A 21,628-nucleotide genomic window follows, 5' to 3' on the forward strand; every position below is an offset into this window, starting at 1 on the left:
GTGTCACGGTTCGTCTCAGGTTCAACCAATATTTAATTAGATTATTAAATATAATGTGAAGTCACTGTTTTCAACATCATGAGAATAAGTTGAGAAAAACTTCACATTCTCACATAGTATAATTCTTTTAAAATAACAACTTAATGATTATATTATGATTTTAGTTTTAATATTCAGACTTTATAAATAACTTTATTTTTTCTCATGGAATTATTAATGACGTAAAATTCCGACTGTTCATAATCATATTATGACATAATTCTTGTTATATAACTGTTTTTTTCATGTGATATTTCAACTTTATCCTCGAAATAAAACACAATTAGTTTTGAATTGTTTTAAAGTCTTTCAAACACTCATTAACTATCTGCAGCAGCACTTTGTTCGTCATGAAGCCTCATACTGGTTGAACCTCGGTTGTGTTGAGTTGTTGTTGTGTTTGGATGAGTTGTGGTGAATGAATGAGTGACAGGGAGAACGTGTATGCAGCAGCATGATGAAGCTTTTCTACCAGTTCATGTGCTTCTGCCTCCTGTTCGTTCTGTCGTCTCTTCACCTTTTTACTCTGAGCTGGTCTCGTGTATATATATATATATATATATATTATACCTTCTTCTTAGTCCTCGGCTCTCGCTCCACGTCCGCTCCCCCCCTCAGTAAAAACTGCTTTCATATTTTCACACCTGAAGAACAAACAATAGAAAAACGTGTTGCGACTGCTCTGTTCCCTTTCAGGGGAGGTTGAGCTCTTGAGTCTTTGAGGCTTGGCTCTGGGTGATTTGTACTTTTTGCTCCTCGCCCGACGCTTGTCTGACGTCAGTGTTGAACTTTCACCCTCGCTCAGCCTTGCCCACAAACATTGACTTTTAAAATGTTGGCCCACCTCAAACTCAAACAGAATCATGCTGGTGATGCATCAGAGAGCCGAGCCCTTCGTGTCCTACTTTAATGGATCGGAGGGAGAGTTCACAAACGTTTTAACTCGAGCTCAGTTTAAAAAGTTCTCGCCCGCAACTGGAAGTGTAACGAAACAGGAGAGAGGAGGATTTCAGTGTCATCATGTTGCAAAAGCTCCGATCTGGTTTGTGACGTGTGTGTCTGTGCGTGTCTGTGCGTGCATGTATGCATGTGTTTCCTTATCATTGTACGTCTGGACATGTCTGAATTGTGTGTGTGTGTGTGTGTGTGTGTGCACGTACATGCACCTGTGTGCATGTGTTTTTTGTTGTTTTTCCAGTCCTCATGCAGTTCCAGACCGTCTGCGTCTGCGAGTGAATCGGATCGGCCTCCAGGAGTACGACCGGCTGCAGTACGACAAAGAGCGACTCAGAGATATCTGTAAGTGTGCGTGGTTTCATTTCGATTTCCATCCAGCACCAAATATCAAAACAGATAAAGAGCAAAGCGAGATGTTGTGGACGTCTCCGGCAGCTTTACTTCAGGGTCAGAGGGTCGGAGAGGTTTATGAAGCTCTGGTCTAAAGTGTGTGTTTGTGTTTGTGTGTGTTGCAGCCATCCCTGTCGGCATCGTTGTGGTACGAGGAGACTGTGACCTGGAGACATGCAGGCTCTACATCGACAGACTACAAGAGGCCAGTCTCTCTTTATCCTAATCTTCATCGTCCTCACCTCTTCCTCTCCCTCCCTCTCTCTCTTTGGCTGTTTGTCTTTAACCTTGAATCCTGTCCGCTGTGCTTGATAGGATTTACACCAGGCGCCATCTACTGGCCACAGAGTGCACTACCAGGTATGTGACGCTTGTATTTCTTTAAAAGATATTTTAAAATATCAGATCTGACTTTCTGTTTAGAAAGTACGTCATGATTCCAGTATTTCATTGCTAGCAGATAGAAAATGTGAACGTATAGTTCAGTGTTAGTGTTTATTATTTACTGTTCGGTGAAAGGACGTTTAACGCTCACGTTGTCCGTCTCTTTGTCTCCAGGACGAGAGCAGAGGTGTCCCCAGGACCAGTTCATCCAGTAGATTGTCTCCCAACTGGAGCTTCTTGGATTGTGAGTAAATGAAACACTGACCGGTTGAGACAGTTTTTCTTTTTTTATTTCAATAACAGATGAACACAGATGCAGCTGCAGGTTTCGCAACAATGGTTTGAAGACTAAAGATGAAACCCCCCCAAATCCCAGAGACTGATTTATCTTCATGGTTGTGATTCTGTTGTCATCCACCTTTTAAATCATTTGTCATCGCTCCAACTCACTCAAATGATTAACAAAACTTTTTGAAGCTCACACAATGATCCTTAACTTTATATGTTGAGCATTTTTCTAAAGCTTTAAACTAAGGAGACAAGACCAGATCGTGAAAAGTAAAATAAATCGTCGATAAATAAGATGAAATGATTCATAAAAACAACAATATCATGTAGAGTTATATCAAAATGTTCTTTTAAGAACTAAAACACTCCCTGGGTGAATTTAAATTCATTTTATTTCCTTTTATTTCACTTTTTCTTTGTTTTAACTGTTATTTCATCTTATTTTTATTATTTTGTTGTACTTGAAGAAAACTACTGCACGGATAAAGTTTATTATTATTATGATATTATCGTATTTTCCACAGTAACATCATGCAAGTGTGTATTTTAAAAAGTGTCATTTCTCTGCAGCCACGTCAGCTGATCGTTTCTACCGCATCGACAAAGCTCAGGTAAACATGACGTTGATATTTCAAACACTTTGACGCATGAGTGGATGATTTTCAGCCCCGGTGTCTGATCCTGTGTGTATGTGCACACGCGTGTTACTGCAGGAGCACCTCCACTTTGTGACGGAGATCTGTCAGGAGGAGGTTTTTATCCTGGACCACGAGGGACCCGTGGTGAACCAGGCGGCGTCCACGGGGATGCCTGATCTGGTGGTGGAACCCACAGCAGGGTACGTGACAGAACCTCTATGTACCGAGATCAGAGACCTGGTGGTTTCCTGAAGCAAAAATATGAGTTGTGTTATTTTATTAATGAATGAAAAGTTTTGTTTAGCGAAAGCACTGATTCAGATGAGTCACATTTTAATTGTTCTGCCTTTTTTTTTTGTTTTTTTTCCAGGGCTCCACTGACGTCTGAGGATCAAGGTAAATACAACACAGTCACACTTACGTTTAAAAACTGTTTGACTTCACACGTGTTAATGTTTCCTCATTATTTCCTCACTAGGACTCACTCACTCACTCACTCACTCACAGGATGATTAGTCAAATTGAAACGTTTCAGATTTGAATAAAGTCTTTTACCCCTGAGAGCTTCACACATGTGTGCAGATGTTGGGGGCTTTTTAAAACCATGTTTCTGGAAAGTTTCTCTCGGGACTTTCTTATGAACAAGCAGAAGTTGTTTGTTGCCTGATTGTGATTTAACGAGCCTGCGTTTCCTCGTCGCTGCAGCTTCGTACAAAGCTTATGTTTGTGAGATCATTAAAATACAAATGTTGAATTTTTTCTGGTGTAAGAAACGTGACCGACACACAAAAAAAAAGGGTCAAATTATATATTGTATTTTTAGATTTGGCGAGTTGAAGCCATGGAGACACGAGGAAAATATTCTGCTGCGAGTTCAAGTTCTCAACCTCCAGAAAGTTCAGTTTAGAGTCTCTGCAGAATCAGAAACTACGCTTCACTTTTAATTCGTTCATCGCTCGAAGCACAAAACACGGTTCCAACGGCGAGCGGCGTTTCTACATGGAGGCAGAAATCAGACGATGTTGTTTGTGGTGGAAAATCTGCAGAAGTTAATATTGAGCTTCTTCACACTGTATTTATTGATTGTCTGTTTTCCACTAATTACTGTTCCACAAATTGGCCCTCGGGGGTTTATGAAGATTTCTTGACTTGAAATCTGCGAATCGAAGCCACGTTGTGATGATTCCTGTCTCCTGTGTGTCCACAGCTTTGTTTACTGCTGCCAGTTCTGGAGATCTTTCTATGGTAAAGAGCAAAAATCTCACTCACACGCACACAAACGAACAGGAACAAGTTATTAAAACCAGTTTGACCTGTTTGTATTCGTCTGCAGAGACTCAAAACAGTCTTGATTTGTTTAATATTCATCATTGAAACATCTGGTTTGTTCATTTCATTTCTAAAACCACTGCAGAGACATTGATTCAGTTAAAACGTGTTTATCACCGTTCCTGTAAAAAGCACAAAAGAACTAAAAGCTTCCTCTGTATTTTCAAACCATTTGCCTCCGAGCGGATGTTCATCTTCAGTTGGTGGTAAAACGGTTGTTCTCTCCTTCTGTCCGTCCCCAGCTGTCAGAGTGCGTCCGTCGAGGCATCAGCCTGTTGGTCCGAGACTCCGGAGGCTGCTCGGCGTTACACATAGCGGCTCAGAACGGACACTCGGAGCTGGTCAGCTTCATCCTGCAGCAGGGTGAGGATGTGCATGACTCTCCCTCTCCATCATCGTCATGTAGGTGGCGTTCGCAGCTTCCACAAAAAGATTCGTGTTGCACAACACGGGGACAGTTCTGCTTTTTCAGTTGAAAACCAGTTTGAAGTTACAGTAAAGTTCGCAGCTGTTTTGTTTCGGTTTACACCAGAGATGTTTTTAATCTCTGAATCAATCAACAATAAAAGACGCGTCACATTATTATATTTAAAGTTCTTTATTACTTTCAACTTAAACTTTCTTCTCAAAGAAAATAAAATCACACATATAAACAAACTTTTTGAGAAACGACTCAAACTCTCTCCGTCACAGAACCGGTGCTTTTTAAATCCTTCATCATTATTTATGTGCTTTTAATTTCCTAAGATTCTCGTTGTGTCCCTTCAAAGTTTCCTTTGGTTCATGTTTCCTCTGTTTCTTCCTCTTCAGGCTCCAAAGTGCTGCTGGATTTAATCGACAGAGAAAAGTAAGTCACTTTAATTTTGTGTTTTTAATGGATTCACCGTGTGGGAGGGATTTTATTTTCAACCAGGTTGTTGCTGACAAGTAGTTCGAGAAACTTTCCACAATCACCTTCATCTGTTCTTTTTATCTCAGCCTCCTTTTTGTTCGACGTCAGTAAAATGTAACTGTAGACGGTGTTATCAGGTTCCTTATCGTGTGTGTGTGTGTGTGTGTGTGTCTGTGTGTGTGTCTGTGTGTGTGTGTAGAGGGGACACTGCCCTGCACAAAGCAGCCTCTGAGAAGCAGCATGCCGTGTGTCGATTGCTGGTTGAGGCCGGGGCGTCGCTCGAGAAGACCAACTTCCTGGTAAAACACACCAACACACACGTCACAGTACAAATCACACTATACACACTTTTCCGTGTACGAGGACGACGTGTGAATGATTGACAGAGAAGGTGTGTGTGTGTGTGTGTGTGTGTGTGTGTCCGTCCACCAGGGGAAGACACCAGCGGACCAAGCGGAGGGAGACTCGGAGCTCGCCACTTACCTGAGCACCCAACAACACAAATCTTGTTCCACCCATGAAGACTTGGAGACAGCAGTCTGAGGCACACACACACACACACACACACACACTCACACACAGACACACACAGACACACACAGACGCACACACTCACTCTGCCTCCGTGGACTCTCACACTCGGTGGAGAAGAACGCACGTGTGAGAGGAAAGTGTTTGAACAAACGAGCAGAGTCGGGTTCGGACTCCAGCGGCTCCACGGGCGAGGAGGCGGATCAGCAGCGGAGATTCTAATCAACTATTTATTTGTATTTATTTATTCATATTCTATTTATTGGTTGTGCTGATCGATTGTTGGACATTGAACGGCTCAGACGGAGGCGCAGTGTGAGCGGCCGTGAGGCGGGGTCGTGAGTTCACTGGCGGAGAGGAGAGATGAACCTGTGTGAACAGATGTAAGGGATTTCAGTCACAGTCTTCAGAAACCAGAGGTCGGACGTCGGTAAAGAATTTAAAAACAAGATAACGCGAAGTCTCCTGATAGAACTAGAAACGGTTTGTGTGTTTACCCCATGAAACGTGTGCCAAAGACGTTGGACCGATGTCGTGTCGTACAGAGTCCACGGTTCCACCGACGCTCTCAGAATCCACCACGTCGTTCTGTGTGTTCGTTCAAAAACTTCAGAAGTCCCTCGCTCACAATGTGAAACCAAAAGTCACCAGATCAGACGGAACCACGGAGCAAACGCGTGAAGCTCGGTTCAGGCCCTCAGGTCCTCGGAGTCTGAGTGTCTCTCGTCACATTATGCAAAGATCTCAAAGGTTTTTAATCCCGCGTCGTCTCGCTGAGCTTCGATGTCGTCGCACGTTCATTTCTTCAAAAACCGCCGTCATCGAATAATTCACTAAACGCTGAAGAGGTCGAAATGTTTTTACGCCACAGGAACTTTCTCCAGGAAGTTCAGTTCTTATGTTTTAAAGAGACTTTCCATCACCTTCAGGGTGAACGTGGCTCGTTTCATGTTTTAACACGTCTAACGTTTAAAAGTGAGAAGCAGCAGCAGCCGTTTAAACTGACTGTGAAATCACTGCCTGGACCAGATGTGGACCAGATGTGGACCAGATGTGGACCAGACGTGGACCAGACGTGGACCAGACGTGGACCAGATGTGGACCAGACCAGGACTAAAACCCAGCACACGATCGAGACACAGATTATTTGCAGGCGCAGTTGAGTTTGAAGAATAAACCAGATTATCTTTTAAAAAAAAACAAAACAGGAATTTTAAAGACGCGTTGATTTCAGACTAAAAACCTCTCGAGCTGCCGTCACACAAATTACACAACGGGCTTGTGTGTATGTGGTACTCCTGAAGCAACGAAGCTTTGTGTGTGTGTGTGTGTGTGTGTGTCTGTTTGTTTGTGTGAGACAATACGTCCCATTTCATATCAAATCAAAAAGAGAAAGACAACAGAAGGACTCACTCTGCATGTACATACCTACAGACTGTGTGTGTGTGAGTGTGTGTCTGTGTGAGTGTGTGTCTGTGTGTGTGTGAGTGTGTGTCTGTGTGTGTCTGCAGCATTAATCCAGAAGAAAAGAACAATCTGAGCCATATTCGATGCAATATGATCGATGACGTCTCTTTGCGTTTCTCTATTAATCGTTTACATTACATTAATGTTTTTAACGTTGCCGACCGTTCAGCACCGAGGACTCATGAATGTGCAATTTAACTTCAGTGCTGGTTGAGAATAAGATTGTCTTGGTATTTTTATTTTTATTGTTATGATTTGTATTCTGTGTGCATGTATATCACTGGATTGAAACTCTTTTTCTTTACATATAACCTGTTGTAACTAAATTCATATTCTCAATCGGAAGAATGTTTCAGAGACATTCGGGCCATCGTAGAAGTCTGGACGCTCGGGTTGTGGAGCTGTTTGGAGATGTTTCGTTTTTTCGGCAGCTACACAAAATTCACAGTATTAATCGAAACCGTTAAAAACACGTTGGAGCCGTCGCAATCCAGATCTCTGGAAAAACCCTCGAGGATCTTCAGTCGCAGAGTTCACCTTCAATCTTCTACATTTTTAAGTATTAACACAACAACACACTCAGAGCAACACTAGGTAATAACCACGTGTGGCAGCAGGGGGCGCTGTCACAGTGGTGTTGCTTTAAGTCCTCATCTGTTCGGTGTTAGCTCGTAACGTAGCATGAAGCATCAGTGTTACTGTGGGCGTGTGCGGGTTCTTCTCTCGTGACTCGTCTTCAACGTCCACTTCTTCTCAAACTCACTTTTCAAGTCTGAAATATTTTTTATTTTTTATTTATTTTGTTTGACGTTAAAAAAAAAAAAAAAAACTTTGCTGAACTTCTACGATGGCTGCCGGTGTCGACCCCGAGACTGAGACTTGGTCTAAACATTAAACTGAACCACGAGTGAAAGGTCGTTTTATAATGGAGTGACACACACACACACACTCACACACACACTCTCACACACACACACACACACACACACACCCACACACACACACACACACACACACGCTTCGTATCACTTTCTGTTCAGTAAAAACAGACTTTGTATTAAAGCGTCTCAGCGTTGGTCGTGCATGGCATTTTCTTACATTTTTGGGATTATCTTCTGGCAATGGCATAAAAATGGCATTATTGTTGTTAAAACTATTAAATTATTATAGTTTTAAATGATTGTTTCAGTTTCTTCTTCGGTTGGATGTGTGTTTTTCTTCTGCTGCTGCTGATGATGATGATGATGACTTCCTGTTCTAGTCTGAACCGTCGGCTGCATTTCCTCTTTTTCAGAGACTCATAAACAAAAACCGGAAAAATAACACGATTATGAGTCAAACCACAAATATATCGTTTTCAGTTTTGTTCTGCATCTGGTCACAATGTTTAAACGTGTTCTCTGAGCCATGTGACCTTGAAAGTCTGTGATGGGGATGAAACACAGAACGACACAGTGGTCCAGTGGTTAGACGGCCCCCTCGCAGGTAGAAGGTTTGGACTCAAATGGACGAACCGGGTGTTTAAATATGTTTGTGATGATATGAACTGTAACATTCTATTAAAACCATTAATATCAACGTCATGGTGGTGCTGGAGGGGAAATCAGGGGATTTTTACATTTGCATAACAACCTAATCCAGATGTTGTCACGTTTAACGTCCATCATTTGTCAAGAACTCTTTAATCTGTTATTTAGTTTTGAATGTTTGTGTCAGAGTTTTTCCACAAATCACAGAGTTTCGTAATATTGACGTCCTATTTCATTTTGTCAGCGTCGACAGACGGACAGAAGTTCTGTTAATCATTGTCTCTCACAGACTGTTAGAGAATAATTCATCATTAAAACAAGCAGCGTCCACACGTCCACATGTGAAGACACAGACACACACAGACACACACAGACACACACACAGACAGACACACAGACAGACACACAGGTATGAGAGATTCCTCAGATTGCCGTGAAGATCAACACAACCTCCTGATTCACAGCCGGGGATTTCCTAAAGGTCGACTCTGGAGTTTTTCTTTACATCAGCAGGAATAAAAAAGTTCCTTGTTGAGTTTTGAAGCAACACAAACATCTGTACGATCAAAAGCTCTGAGCGGAGCCTGTGGTCAGATTATGTCTTAAATTCAACTTAAATTATAAACTTAAATTATAAACTGTTATAAACTGTTAAGAATAAAACCAGTGGAACAGATAAAACCAGCAACTGAAACTGAAAGTCACTGAACTGTGATGTTTACCAGTTCTCAACAGTTCAGTTATGATTTTTCACAAATTATTATTTTATTATTTATGTAATTATTTTAACTTTTAATCCAAGATTTTCTTTTTAAATTTGGTCTCTTTGTTTTTTTACTGTTGCATAGATTTGACTTCATCTCAGACTTGTGACTTTTTATCCCGTAGTTTAAATTTTTCCTCTTATTTTCTATCTTCTTTTCTCATTTAGGATTATTTCAGGAACAGAAGAGAGAATTTTTCAGTTCAACAGCAAATGAGACCAAAACAAAACAAAACAAAACAGGAAAAATGTAAAAAATAAAATCTTTCAGGTCCTTTTTTTATTTTCTGTGGAGCTGCTGTTTGAATCTTTGACACTGAACGGGATCAGAAGTAAATCAGATAAACCTTAAACCAGGTCATATGTCAGGTGGAATCTGTTTCTGCTGGCTCAGCCTGACTGAGGTTTTACAGAAGTCTGATGACTCAACCCACTTACAGGAATCCTTGTTGTCAACAAACTGCTGCTGATTCTAACCACGACACAAACTGTTGTATTATTATTATCGTACCTGGTTTCATCTTGGTTTATTTTATGGCTGTCGTCGCTCTATGTTTCCGCAACCTGCAAACAAAGCAAATGAAATGTCACTGCAGGTGGAAACACGCTGAGCAACTCAACATTAGTCACAAACAAACAAATTAGAAAGTAGGAATCAAATCTAGACTCATAGAATAATGAGACACCAAACCAGGAAAAGGAATGAAAGGAAAAAGAAATTAGAATAAAGGTGAATCAGTATGAATGATGAAGACAAATAAAAACACATGTCTCAACAAACATCTTCAGGTTTCACTTTCATTCTCGTCTCTGGAAGTTTCTCAAGGAAGCAGATTTTTATTTTTTCATTTTTATACAAGAAAAACAATCAAAGTAAATCAACGATGAGCTGGAACATTTCTGAAGTTAAAAAATAAAAACGTAAAGTGAGTTTTATTTTCATTTCATTTGCGTTTCCAACTTCGTTCTGCAACCGCTGACGTCACTGCCTTCACTATAAAAGCAGTCAGCTGAGCGGAAGTAAAACATTAAAGTGACTCCAGCTTCAGAGCAGCTGCTCGTTTGGACGCCTGCTCCTCGTTTCTCCTCATTGCTCCTCCGTTTCTCGACGTCTGAGACGTAAGTTCACTCGTTTCTAAGTCTCCTAATCTTCCTCCTCCGGAAGCAGAAGTTGGAAAAGTTTCCTCGAAGTGTTTCTCTGAGGAAGTTTCAACATAAGAACGAAGTTGAAGGAAGCTCGACTCGTCTGTTTTGTGTCGAGAGTATTTAGTTCATGATTTAACTTCTGCTCAACAAAGTCCCTCTGTCTCATTTTCACCTGTTTCAGTCTTCACACTCGTGTTTCTCAGTTTCTCTGAAGCTGGAGAGTTTGAACCTGAAGTCAAAGTTGTAAAACTTTTATTATTTAGTTTTCAGTGAAAGTCTTAGGCCCAGTTCAATGTGATGGCTCTCAACGTCAAACTTTAAAACTACTCAAAGTGATGATAATAATGAGAAGAAGAAAATAAAAACACTACACGATGCAGTTTATTACAGAAGAAGAAGTTAAGCTCTCTTCTGTCCAAAAACTTAAAATAATCAGTTTATAATTTTTTAAAGCTGCTGATTCTCCTGTTTGTTGATTAATGGTTAAATTTCATCTAATATCTTATTTATTATTATTATTATTCTCATATTTAAAGTATTTATAGCTACAAACTCCTGATTGTTAGTTTCCATCAGTGTTTTATTTGGTCTCTGGTTCTTTTCATTAGAAACCAACATGGCAAACGAGCAAGTGGAAATCCACGACCCCTTCGCCGACCACAACCACCTCAAAGGCAGCGAAGACGACGACGACGCCGAGGACATGGACGACACGGTGGAGTTCAAACTCCTCATGGCCTACGCCAAGAGGAGACGAGTGAACAAGGAGTCGCCTGGAAAGAATGGGAACAGAACCCCCTCACCTCAGACGCCCCTGGCCGAAACTGAAAAGACGGATGACGAGAAGACCACGACCACGACGACGAAGAAGAAGAAGAAGAAGAAGAAGAAGGGATTGAAACGACTGATGAACATTTTTACATGCATCAAACCTCAGACACGAGATGAAGAAGAAGAACCGGAGCCACGGTCTTCCTCCTCCCCGCCGCACGACGTGGTCCTCAGATGTGGTGGTGGTTTGATAAGACGTGAGTTATCGTCATCTTACCTTCATCACCTGGAAGTTAATTATTAGTTATCACTCATTCATTTGATTCATTTGAATTTTCTCTTTATTCTCATTTGAGGAGGAAAAGCTTCAGATTCACACATTTGAAAAGCTGAAACAGAAAAAATGTGACATTCCTGTTTTACAATATTAGTTTTATGAGCAAAGTACTTAAAGTAACGACACTATTCATAGAAAATACTCCTTTAGAATACATGTAGTATTCTATGTGCAGTATTCTCGTATAACTCCTGGTTCAGTATTTGAATCTAAACTTTCTGTTCATGTTTTCACATATTGCTGTAGAAGAAGACGGAGCAGGAAAAGAAGAGGAGGAGGAGGAGAAGGAATTGGACGATGCTGCAAAGAGTCTGATGAAGATCGCAGATCAAATCCCATTCGTGCCTCCAGATTTAGAGACGGACGCACCAAACGGTGAGTTCCCACATTTTGACACGAGATGACATCGAGGGGATGACTCAGGGATTTAGTTTGTGTCTGAAAGAAAACGAAACTCAGCGAAGTTTAAACTCGTCCTGACACGTTTTTGTCTTTGAGTCTTAAATAGGAAATAATTGTTCATGGGAACATTGAGCTTTTTAAAAAAAATATATATACATGAGTTGCATGGACTCTTTCCTCCCTGAGTTAATCATCAGTGTCTTGTGTTGTGCAGACGACGTGGAGCGGCTGATTGGTCTCCTGTTGAGAGAGACCGGAGACCGACTGAACGAGAAGGTGAGAAAACCATTCGACTCCAATGTCGTCTGTTCCTGTATTTTTCCTCAGGAGCTTTAAAGGCTGTGAGGAGTTAGGAAAGGAGACATCACGTACACTCAATAGAAGATATAGACTGTTCAGTGCTCTGCACTGCAGGGGGCGCTGCTGCTCTGTGAAAGTTTACCTCTTCAGGTCTCCAGTCCTCAGACGGACGTCTTTTCACAGCTGCTCTAAAATCTTATCTGAGTGAAACTTCCTCCATCGTGTTTGTTCCCTCGTCACTTTTAATAAAATCTGTTTCTACCTGTTGAGTTAATAAAGTTTTTTTGGTTTTTTTTAATGCTCTCGTCTCCACCAGGAGCTGAAAGATCTCTCGTTGGCCAAAGAGCTTTTCTGGAACTACGCTTTCTTCAAGCGGATAATCACGACCCTCCTCACGAGGATGGGCATGAGGACCTCGGACCCAGACTCTCCGGGTCCGCACGCGTCGCCCAAGACCCAGATCGCTGTGGCCTGTGAGGTGAGAACACGGCGGTGACGATGTAGAAATACTCCGTTACATGTATTAGACCTGCAAATGTCCTCCACGGTAAAAGTACAGACGTGTGTAATAATCAAGTGAAGGTCTTTAAATGTTAAATTTGTTTCCGACAGGCCACCAGTCGTCTGTCAGCGATGGACACGCAGCCCATGAACCGGCTGCTCGGCTACGGCTCCAGATATCTGAAGGAATATTACTCGTCCTGGGCACAAGAGCACGGAGGATACGTACGTGAGAAACACTCACCCGTTCCCCAGCTTCTGAAAAATAACGTGTTTGATCCTGTAAAAGTTTAAAATGAGCAGAAGTTGAATTTGTTCCCGTGGTTCTTTGGTGCAGGACGCAGCGCTTGAGAGCGACGAGGAGGTGGATGATGATGTCCAGTGAAAACCTGCCGTGCTGGACCTCCAGGGGGCGCTAACACCAAAGGCTCAGTCAGTTTACAGAAGTTGATCCTTTGTGTCATCGTGTTCAAAATGTTCTCAGGGAACAAAACTTCATTTTCTGTTCTGCCAAATCCGTTCACGTGTGAATGACGACGCATCGACATCAGGAGATGTGAGATAAATTATTTTCACTTGTGCTAAACTTCTAAAAAAAAATCTCCAAGGTACTTTAGGCCGAGGAAGAGAATATTTTCTTGTACTGTGATTCTCATTCAGGTAGAAATGATTGTAACTTGTGTTTTGGGGAAATGTCTGGTGTCTGTGGACTTTTAATCAACATATATATGTTGAATTATAGTTTTTAAAAAACACTTTATTTACACAAATTGAGTCCCGCACGTGCACTTAGTCATGAATGATAAATAGGAAATATTTAGGAGACGACATGGATGAAGTGAGGGATGTGTTGATTCTGTTTATGACTGTTTTCACTCTATGTTTCCGCAACCTGCAAATATATATATGTTTATATATATGTGTATATATATATATATATATATATATGTATTTAAATGAATACAAATACAATTTCACTGCAGGTGGAATCACAGTGTACAGCACAAAGATGAGCAAGTGAACAAGAGGGATGTGTTGAATCTGTCTCTTAATTTAAATGTCATACATTGAATTTGTTAAATGTGAATGAAGCTGAATGTATTTGTGGATTTTCTACATGAAAATAAATATGAAAAATATAAAAAATAAGTTGTAGTCGTTTAATGTTTAAATGTTGTTAATTTATCAGAATGTAAAAGTTGTTTTTTTTCCTCTTTGCTGAGACTCAATTATTCGTGAAATCCAAACTTGTCCAGTGATCGTGTTTCTGCAGCAGGCTGCTGTCAGAGCAGTGGAACATTGGAAAAGCTCAGAGTTGGATTATAAAGGTGTTTGTCGCACATGTGACTGATGCCGAACTGAAAAGCTGCTTTCAGAGAACGAGGTTAATGATTCCCGTGGAGGGTTCGAGGGGCGGGAGGTTAGCGGGAAGTGAAAGAAAGTTAAAAATCTGGTTTTTGTAGAGGGAGTCTGGAACGTGGTGTAACCCGTTCCTCCGCGCGCCTCGGACCGACTCGTCTTGCTCACCGACGACACGCACGCGGATCATCCTCCGCGACCATGACGCCTCACACACACACACACACACACACACACACACACACCTGCAGCAGCCGGTCGGGAGCGTGCGTCATGTTCAACGTCGCTCACCAGGGAAAGTACGTCCCCACGCGCCCCGCGCTCACCGACGACCCCACGTTAACCGTCCAGACCGTCAACGTCTCCAAGTCCGCGGACGCACCGGAGGCGACGTGGCCGCCGCCGGGAGCCAAGATGCGGATCTCCAAGGCCAACAAGGGCGCGGCGGTGGTGCGAGCGCTCCGGCGGCACACGTCGCCTCCGCCGGCCAGCCTGGAGAGCCTGGAGGCGGCCTGGAGCGAGAGAGGCGCGAGAGAGGAGACACCGGAGAGGAGAGACTGCGAGGGGGAGGCTCCGGGGAGCGGAGCGGAGGGCCACGGAGGAGGGCCACCGAGGAGCCGGAAGAGGGGCTTCAGACCCCCCGATGTGAGGACCATCTTCTCCCCCGAGGAGAGGGACCCCAGGGTGAAGCAGGAGTCCGGGGAGGGACACACCTTCCAGGCCGGGGCGGAGGACACCTGGTGTGACGCCTGCTGCCAGTACATCTTCCAGCCTGGACTCACCTGTGCAGGTAGAGCTTCCCTGTTAGTCACATGTCTCATGTCCTCCATGATCTGCTATTGTCCTCAAATGACAACTGGACAGTCAGGTCTCCAAGATGAGGACAAACGGCTCATGTCCTCAGTGTGTGTGTGGACATTTGACATGAAGAGTTCACATGATGTAGTTAGACACGTTTCACATGTTACTGATCCTGGAAACAGCTAAATACATTAAATACAAGTATTTTAGTGTCAGGTACAGTTTGAAGTATTTAAAAATAACTCACTGAGTTTATTAACTTCTCAGTCTGAAGTGATTTATCAAACAAAACCCTGGTGTCTCTCTGATCTCATCGGAAGTTTGTTGGGTTGTCGAGTCCAAACTGCACCCGAGGCTTCACGTCTGTACAGACTTGACAGAACCCACTGAACCACGGGGATCAAAGTGGAGAACATACATGTAACACACGTGTTAGACTGCTGCGAGTGACGTGAGTAGGTTGGGCTCTGAAACGCAGCCCAGCAGCTGGAATGCAGTCGGTATGTGGACGGACCGGTTCTAGTGACGGCGTCTCCTCGAGCACAAACTGGACCTCCCTCTTCGTCCACGTCTGACCGGCAAACAATACGAGCAGGAGCCACAGAGAAGACTCCTCTTCCTCGTGTGTTGGTGCCAACATGGCTGCCATGGGGGCCCGTGTTTGAGTTGGGATGGAAACGATGCTCGGAGCGGTTTGAATATTCATATCAACTTATTCATGACTCTTATTTTGGTAGTTTCTCCTCCTTCCTCCCATTGTTTACCTGTTTATCCCCTGGAAACATTCACGGCGTCGTTTTCACTATTCGCAGCACGTCTCTGTATTTGCATGCGTTGTGACTCTTTGTGGTCATGAAACAAACGGTTTGCTTCATTCTGCTTCATCTACTTTAATACTTAAACCCAAATGTATTCATATTTGTTGAGTGAAACTAGGTCGAGAGTCACAGAACAAACTCTTCTCACTTTAGTGTTGAAACCTCGTTATGTTCACAGACAATGAGTCTGCACAATGAGCTCTGTGTTTCCTGTCAGCTTCACCAGCTGATGGACTGTGTGTGTGTGTGTGTGTGTGTGTGTGTGTGTGTGTGTGTGTGCAGATATCTGCGCTCATTTAAAAGGCGTCTCCTCTCAGGAAGCCTGTTAAAGGCCCATTACTCCATCTGAAAGTCAACAACAGCTCCTCGAGAGGACAAACGGAGATTTGACCTGAACAACAAACGTCCAGAGGTGAAACGTATCGTCCTCCACGCTCCGTCGCTCACTCTCTCACTTATTAACGCACAGGAACGCTCACACACGAGCTGGTTGAGCAACAGCAGCAGTTCGGTTCAGTTATTTACTTAAAAATATAGGTTTTTTCGAACTGATTTTTATCGTAGAGACTTGAAGATGCATCAGAATCTGTCTTTCTTTTTCAGGAGTTTGAGGCTGAGCAGTTTCTGGATCCTGATCTGTATCGATTCTCTTCTAAAGTACAAACGCTCATTAAACATCAGTCACATAAACAAGTTTTCATCAAGATCCGTAAATGATTCTCTGAGAAATCAAGAAAACGTATTTTAAAACAACGATGTTAAGTATTAAGTTATTTTCTAAATCTCAGCCGTACAGAAACATTTCAGAATCTTGAATACGATTCTCTTCATTCATTTGTTTAATTTGTTGGATTGTGTGAACAAGCAGCTCGTTCGTTGTGTTGAACCTGTTGTGTAGTTGTGTTGTTTCAGCCTTGTTCAGTGAGTTTCTGCTCAGAGGAGACTCTCTCTCTCTCTCTCTCTCTCCCCTCCTCACTCTTACTCTGAGTCTCTCGTCCTTTGTCTCTTCTCTGGGAGGTGAAGTAACAGAAACCCGTCGGAGAGCAGGAGGTCTCTTTGTCCGATCCGGTTTTGTGTTGCAGCAGATCCACCGATCGTGCAGTTAAAGTATCTCTGGCCTCATCTGGAGCCAAATACCGTGAATTTCACGGTGCCGTATTCTCACATTCCTGCAACTCTGGAAAATGTCCAGAGCAAATGACTCGGACATTTTGAGATCGTAATTAAAGATGGACGACGCGTCTCCACTTCCTCCGCTGCCAATCATGACGTTTCAGCTCTGTTTCTATATCATCAAATAACTGATGGAAACCAGACTCATCAGAAACATGAAGAAGATCAGAACTACCTGAAATGAGAGGAACCGTCTTTGTTTATTTATTTCACGTTGGTTCATGTCCCGTCCACTAACACGGAGGAGGCCGTCGAGATGCTGTAGTTTACTGATCACATGTTCAGTCCTCAGCGTCAGTAACATGAGTGAGAGACACTGAGCCGACATGGACGACACCAGGACCCTGAAACTGAAGCAGCCGAATGGAATCCAGCCATGAAGCATTTTATTATTTACACCCAAACCTTTTCCTGCGTCCTTCAAAATAAAAGACCTGCACAGTTTATTCAACACAAGATGAACAGTTTCATTTTTATGACTGAAGCTCAGTTCTGGTTTCATCCTCCACTCTGGTCACGGTCCCGTCGGTTTGATGCTCATTATGAACCACAGTGAGAAATACTGACGCTGTCTAAAACTACAGTAAAGTCTGCCCCCCCCCTTTGTGTGTGTGTGGGACAGAGAAGAGTACGTCTGTGTATGGTTTTGTTCGATTCCCGTCATAGTGGAGAAGCTGCGGCCGCTCATTCAAACAGTGATTTGAAGTTTGAGACTTTATTTTAAAATATTTGTTTTAATTTGTTTTGGAGACTTTAGGAATTCAGAGGTTTGGACAAAGAGCAGTGTGTGTGTGTGTGTGTGTGTGTGTGTGTGTGTGTGTGTGTGTGTCAGCTGTCGTCCAATTGTTTGTTCAGTCGCTGTGACAGTTTGGCTCCGCAAGAGACAGGAGACACTCAACCTGTGGCAGCTAATGGAACACACACACACACACACACACACACTCCCCATCCCTCTCTCTCTCACACACACACACAGATGGGGGGTCAGTGAGGGGAGGGACCAGAGTGGGTCTGAGCAGACACACACACACACACACACACACAGAAGCATCATGGACAGTGAAGGAGGATTTTGTTGAGTTTGTGGATCTACATCAGATTCACCTCTGGATTTTACACCAACATCTGGATTCACATTACACGCAGTGTGTGTGTGTGTGTGTGTGTGTGTGTGTGTGTGTGTGTGTGTGTTAGCGATGGGCTTTGCCAAAACCTTTGGGAGAACTTTGAGGAGAGTGTCTGGATTCTTCTATCGCTTCCCAAAAGTGATGAGACGCTCTGGACGCCTGGAGGTCAGTCAGCTGTGGAGCAGCTCGGGTGAGTCTCCACCGCAGCTGGATTTATTATTGAACTCTCAGAGAGACGCTGTCGGTTGTGTCCATATTTATCTCAATGTCCTCGTCAGTTTTCTCAGCGTCTTCGCCGAGAGACAAAGCTGTTTACTGCAAACTGAGTCGAGCAAGTGTCCCCTGACGACACGACACAGAAATATGAAGTGTGAGAACAAAGTGTTGATGTGATGTCGCTCGAAACAACGTGTGACTCCTCCGCTCCGTTTTCAAATTCAGTTTCATTCAGTGAAAATAAGTGAAGACTGAAAACTAAACACAGAGTTACACAGAGTCTCCAGTGTCGCACACAGTCATTGTGTCTGCAGCTCAGTGTGCCAGGTGTGTGTCTGTGTGTGTGTGTCTTTGTGTGTGTGTGTGTGTGTGTTGTAGTAATATGATGACACTCACAGTTTTGATTACAAGATAATTGACCTGAACACGTGTCCAGGTTCAGACGAAAGAAAGAAAAGAAAAAACATTGTGAGGAATTGGGAGACAACAGATGGCACACACACACACACACACACACACACACACACACACACACACACCTGTCGTCTTCTTCTCAGTACTGTACAAAGGTGAGATTAATCATCAGTTCATCTCTCGACGGGAAATGAATCAACAAGTCTCACATGTTCAGTTTTTCTTTATAGAAACTTTATACATTTGTATTTTAGACCTTAATGAACTTTTTCACTGCGTCATCAGAGACATTCAGTTTATTTTATTTTGACATTTTCACAGAGAAAAGATTCAGTGAGAAAATCAGTTAGTTTGAACAATAATGAAAACTCTGTGTGTGTGTGTGTGTGTGTGTGTGTGTGTGTGTATTTGTGTGTGTGTGTGTGTCTCGAGCCTCATCGTCACTCTCTCCGCACACACAGACCTGATTAGAGACCTCATTCTAAAAAACGTTTCACACTCAGGAGATAAAACTTTTCAGTCTGTGATTTCTGACCTTTGACCTCTGAGCCCAGGTCCTGCAGGATACACTGAATTCCACAATAAAAGCGTCAAAGCTGTGACGTACAGGCTGCACAGTCACACAAAACAAAATCAGTGTAAAGAATAATCATCGACAGACGAACACGACAAATCAACAAATCATTTCCACAGAGACAAATGATGTTTATTATTATTTCACGTGAGGTGAGCGATGATGCAAAGCGATGAGGCTCCTCCTCCGTGGATCAGGTTCATTGTCAGGAGGGATAGAGAAGGATGACAGGGAGGACGCATGAATGGAGAGAGAGTGTGATCGCAGGAAACTGGGTAGACACACACACACACACACACACACACACACACACACACACACACACACACTAGTCACAACAAGCTACGTCAGTGAGGAGAGAGAGGAGAGAGAGAGATGTAGAGGACTGAGTCAGCAGTTCCACCTCCCTCCCTCCTCTCCGGCCTGTGTGTCCATCACACTGTGGCCTCCATTTGACTGTTAAATCACCCACTCAGCACAACACACACACTCTCTCTCACACACACACACACACACACACACACACACACACACAGGGTGAATGGTGGCTACGCAAATCAGCATCTGGAGTCTGACCGAGACTGAATGTGGAGCAGAGCACGGCCGAGAGAGGCTGAAAAAGACTGCAGAGAGAGAGAGAGAGAGAGAGAGAGAGGACAGTGTGTCGGTGTGTGTTTAGTTTACTCCTGTGTGTGTTTTGTGTGTGTGAGTGTGTTTAGGAGAAGTGGAGATGTAACGTTATAGATCTTAATGAGGACACTGAGTGTGTGTGAGATGACGATGGGAGCAGCCATGTGCAAACTGTCGGATAAAGTCGGACAGCACGTTAGAAAGAGGTCCACAGGTAGGACGATGTGAGGACACACACACACACACACACACACACACACACACACACACACTGAGTGTAAAATGTTTGTTGCTGAGCTTCCTCCTCTTCTACGGCAGTTATTTAAATAGTTTGTGGTTCTGCTGAGTTGTTGCGAACCTCGTTTAGTGTGTGTCTGTGCGTGTGTGTGTGTGTTTAATGTGCAGTAACAGGATGAATCTTTCACAAAGTTTCTCGTTTAAACTTTCTTTATTAGTCTTTTGAAGATGGTTTCGTCGTCTCTTGTCGTGAAACCTTCGGGTTCGTTCAGTTTATTGCCCGGTGCTGTATCACTGGTGACAATTTGCATGATGCTGGTTTTCAGATTAACTCTGAGCTGTGTGTGTAACGAACATGCAAATAATCTCTTGATATCAACACGAACATTCAAAAGTTGTGTTGAATTGTGTGTGTGTGTGTGTGTGTGAGAATATCTGCACGTACCTCCCAGAAAATCCTTTTACAACCACAAAGAAACCCCCCCCCCCTCCTCTGTTTTCTCTTTTAATAGATTTATAAATTAATCAGGTTATTTCTGTGCAGGGTGTAAATACACGTGTCACGCTACGTGTCGGGACAGAGTGTCACTGGACTGTCAACCTGCAGCGTCGCACATCAGCCAGGATCAGCTCAACAACAACACACAGCTGCATGTGAGTACACCCCCCTGTGTGTGTGTGTGTGTGTGTGTGATTTACTTCCCTTAACTTTAAGGTCTTTTTGGCTTCTTAAAGGAGTTTTGTATCCATCAACATATTTCCTAGTGTTTGATATTTTCATTCTGGCTTTTATAAGAGAAATCTCCTTATAGAAATCCCTCTGCTGTAGTGTTGTGCTTCACCACAGGGGGGCGCTGGAGTCTAATATTTTGACCACTGGTTTGATGTTTCAGTACAAACTGTGTTTATGAGGAAACACCACGACAACGAGATCCATTAATAAAAATCCAAACAAAAGACAAGTTAGTTGATTACGAATCATTCGTTAATTGAAACATGTGATTGAATCTGACACTGTGAGATAACACGTGTATGAAGTTTCACATTACTTTGTGTTTTCATATAAACGCCAAGTCTGTACACACACACACACGCACATATACCCATAATGCATCATGCACCAAGAGTAGTGTTTGGTTGTGTGTGTGGTTTCAGAAGACAGCTGTGTGTGTGTGTGTGTGTGGCTGGTTCATGTTCTTAGAGACTCTACCAGGCTGGAAATATCATGCATCTGTGAGTGTGTGTGTGTGTGTGTGTGTGTGTGTGTGTGTGTGTGTGTGTGTGTGTGTGGATTGATAAATTACCATGAAATGTACCATGAAGTTTTGTGGTATTTGTATTCGCAGCTGTGTTTTTTGTTTGAATGTCAAAATATATCTGGCCGCTATTTGCAGAGACGAAACCGAGACGTCCTCTTGTCCCTTTAAAACAAAGACAGAGACTTTATTTGTCCTCTCGGGTTTCAAAGGACTTTTGAAGATTCTAATGTCATCTCGAGTTTATCCCAGTTGAAATGTGTCCTCTGTGGTCGTGATCAAGCCGACGTCGGTGTTTGTGTCTCATCCGGAGCAGTCTGCCTCGTCAACACTGATCCAGTGTGAGGGGGATGAGCTCA

At 43.0% G+C, this 21,628-nt stretch overlaps 3 protein-coding genes and 2 long non-coding RNA genes across 20 annotated transcripts in view; 3 read left to right on the top strand and 2 right to left on the bottom strand.

The window, feature by feature from the left end:
* dgki (diacylglycerol kinase, iota) overlaps positions 1-8,092 on the top strand; it is a 43,979-nt gene extending 35,887 nt beyond the window's left edge. For 10 of the 16 annotated variants that reach the window (XM_069519604.1, XM_069519610.1, XM_069519601.1 and 7 more), the window contains 12 exons: positions 1,238-1,338; positions 1,512-1,591; positions 1,702-1,746; positions 1,945-2,014; positions 2,629-2,669; positions 2,772-2,896; positions 3,067-3,092; positions 3,904-3,941; positions 4,268-4,427; positions 4,836-4,872; positions 5,117-5,216; positions 5,350-8,092. In XM_069519604.1, the coding sequence (XP_069375705.1) occupies positions 1,238-1,338; positions 1,512-1,591; positions 1,702-1,746; positions 1,945-2,014; positions 2,629-2,669; positions 2,772-2,896; positions 3,067-3,092; positions 3,904-3,941; positions 4,268-4,427; positions 4,836-4,872; positions 5,117-5,216; positions 5,350-5,460 (934 nt within the window). In that variant the 3' untranslated portion in view covers positions 5,461-8,092. The remainder of the gene's footprint in view (positions 1-1,237; positions 1,339-1,511; positions 1,592-1,701; positions 1,747-1,944; positions 2,015-2,628; positions 2,670-2,771; positions 2,897-3,066; positions 3,093-3,903; positions 3,942-4,267; positions 4,428-4,835; positions 4,873-5,116; positions 5,217-5,349) is intronic. The other 6 variants (XM_069519608.1, XM_069519612.1, XM_069519607.1 and 3 more) reach the window with 2 other exon arrangements.
* LOC138406754 (uncharacterized) lies at positions 2,039-4,380 on the bottom strand. The gene is made up of 2 exons (XR_011240120.1): positions 4,195-4,380; positions 2,039-2,944 (listed from the first exon to the last, which is right to left on the bottom strand). It is a non-coding gene; the product is annotated as an uncharacterized lncRNA (long non-coding RNA).
* LOC138406753 (uncharacterized) lies at positions 4,608-5,213 on the bottom strand. The gene is made up of 2 exons (XR_011240119.1): positions 4,980-5,213; positions 4,608-4,849 (listed from the first exon to the last, which is right to left on the bottom strand). It is a non-coding gene; the product is annotated as an uncharacterized lncRNA (long non-coding RNA).
* A 1,890-nt stretch (positions 8,093-9,982) lies between the features above and the next one.
* On the top strand, positions 9,983-13,810 carry LOC109640708 (uncharacterized). Its single transcript, XM_069519618.1, has 7 exons — positions 9,983-10,326; positions 10,962-11,381; positions 11,708-11,836; positions 12,078-12,139; positions 12,480-12,641; positions 12,776-12,889; positions 13,002-13,810. The coding sequence occupies exons 2-7, from the start codon at positions 10,970-10,972 to the stop codon at positions 13,047-13,049; spliced, it is 927 nt and encodes a 308-aa protein (XP_069375719.1). The 5' UTR covers positions 9,983-10,326; positions 10,962-10,969; the 3' UTR covers positions 13,050-13,810.
* Positions 13,811-14,261: 451 nt separating this feature from the next.
* rassf3 (Ras association domain family member 3) overlaps positions 14,262-21,628 on the top strand; it is a 40,542-nt gene continuing 33,175 nt past the window's right edge. The window contains exons 1-2 of the mRNA XM_020104878.2: positions 14,262-14,813; positions 20,558-20,667. Coding sequence (XP_019960437.2) covers positions 14,297-14,813; positions 20,558-20,667 — 627 coding nt within the window. The 5' untranslated portion in view covers positions 14,262-14,296. The remainder of the gene's footprint in view (positions 14,814-20,557; positions 20,668-21,628) is intronic.

Source organism: Paralichthys olivaceus, chromosome 23, assembly GCF_024713975.1.
Source record: "Paralichthys olivaceus isolate ysfri-2021 chromosome 23, ASM2471397v2, whole genome shotgun sequence".
Taxonomy (NCBI): Eukaryota; Metazoa; Chordata; class Actinopteri; order Pleuronectiformes; family Paralichthyidae; genus Paralichthys; species Paralichthys olivaceus.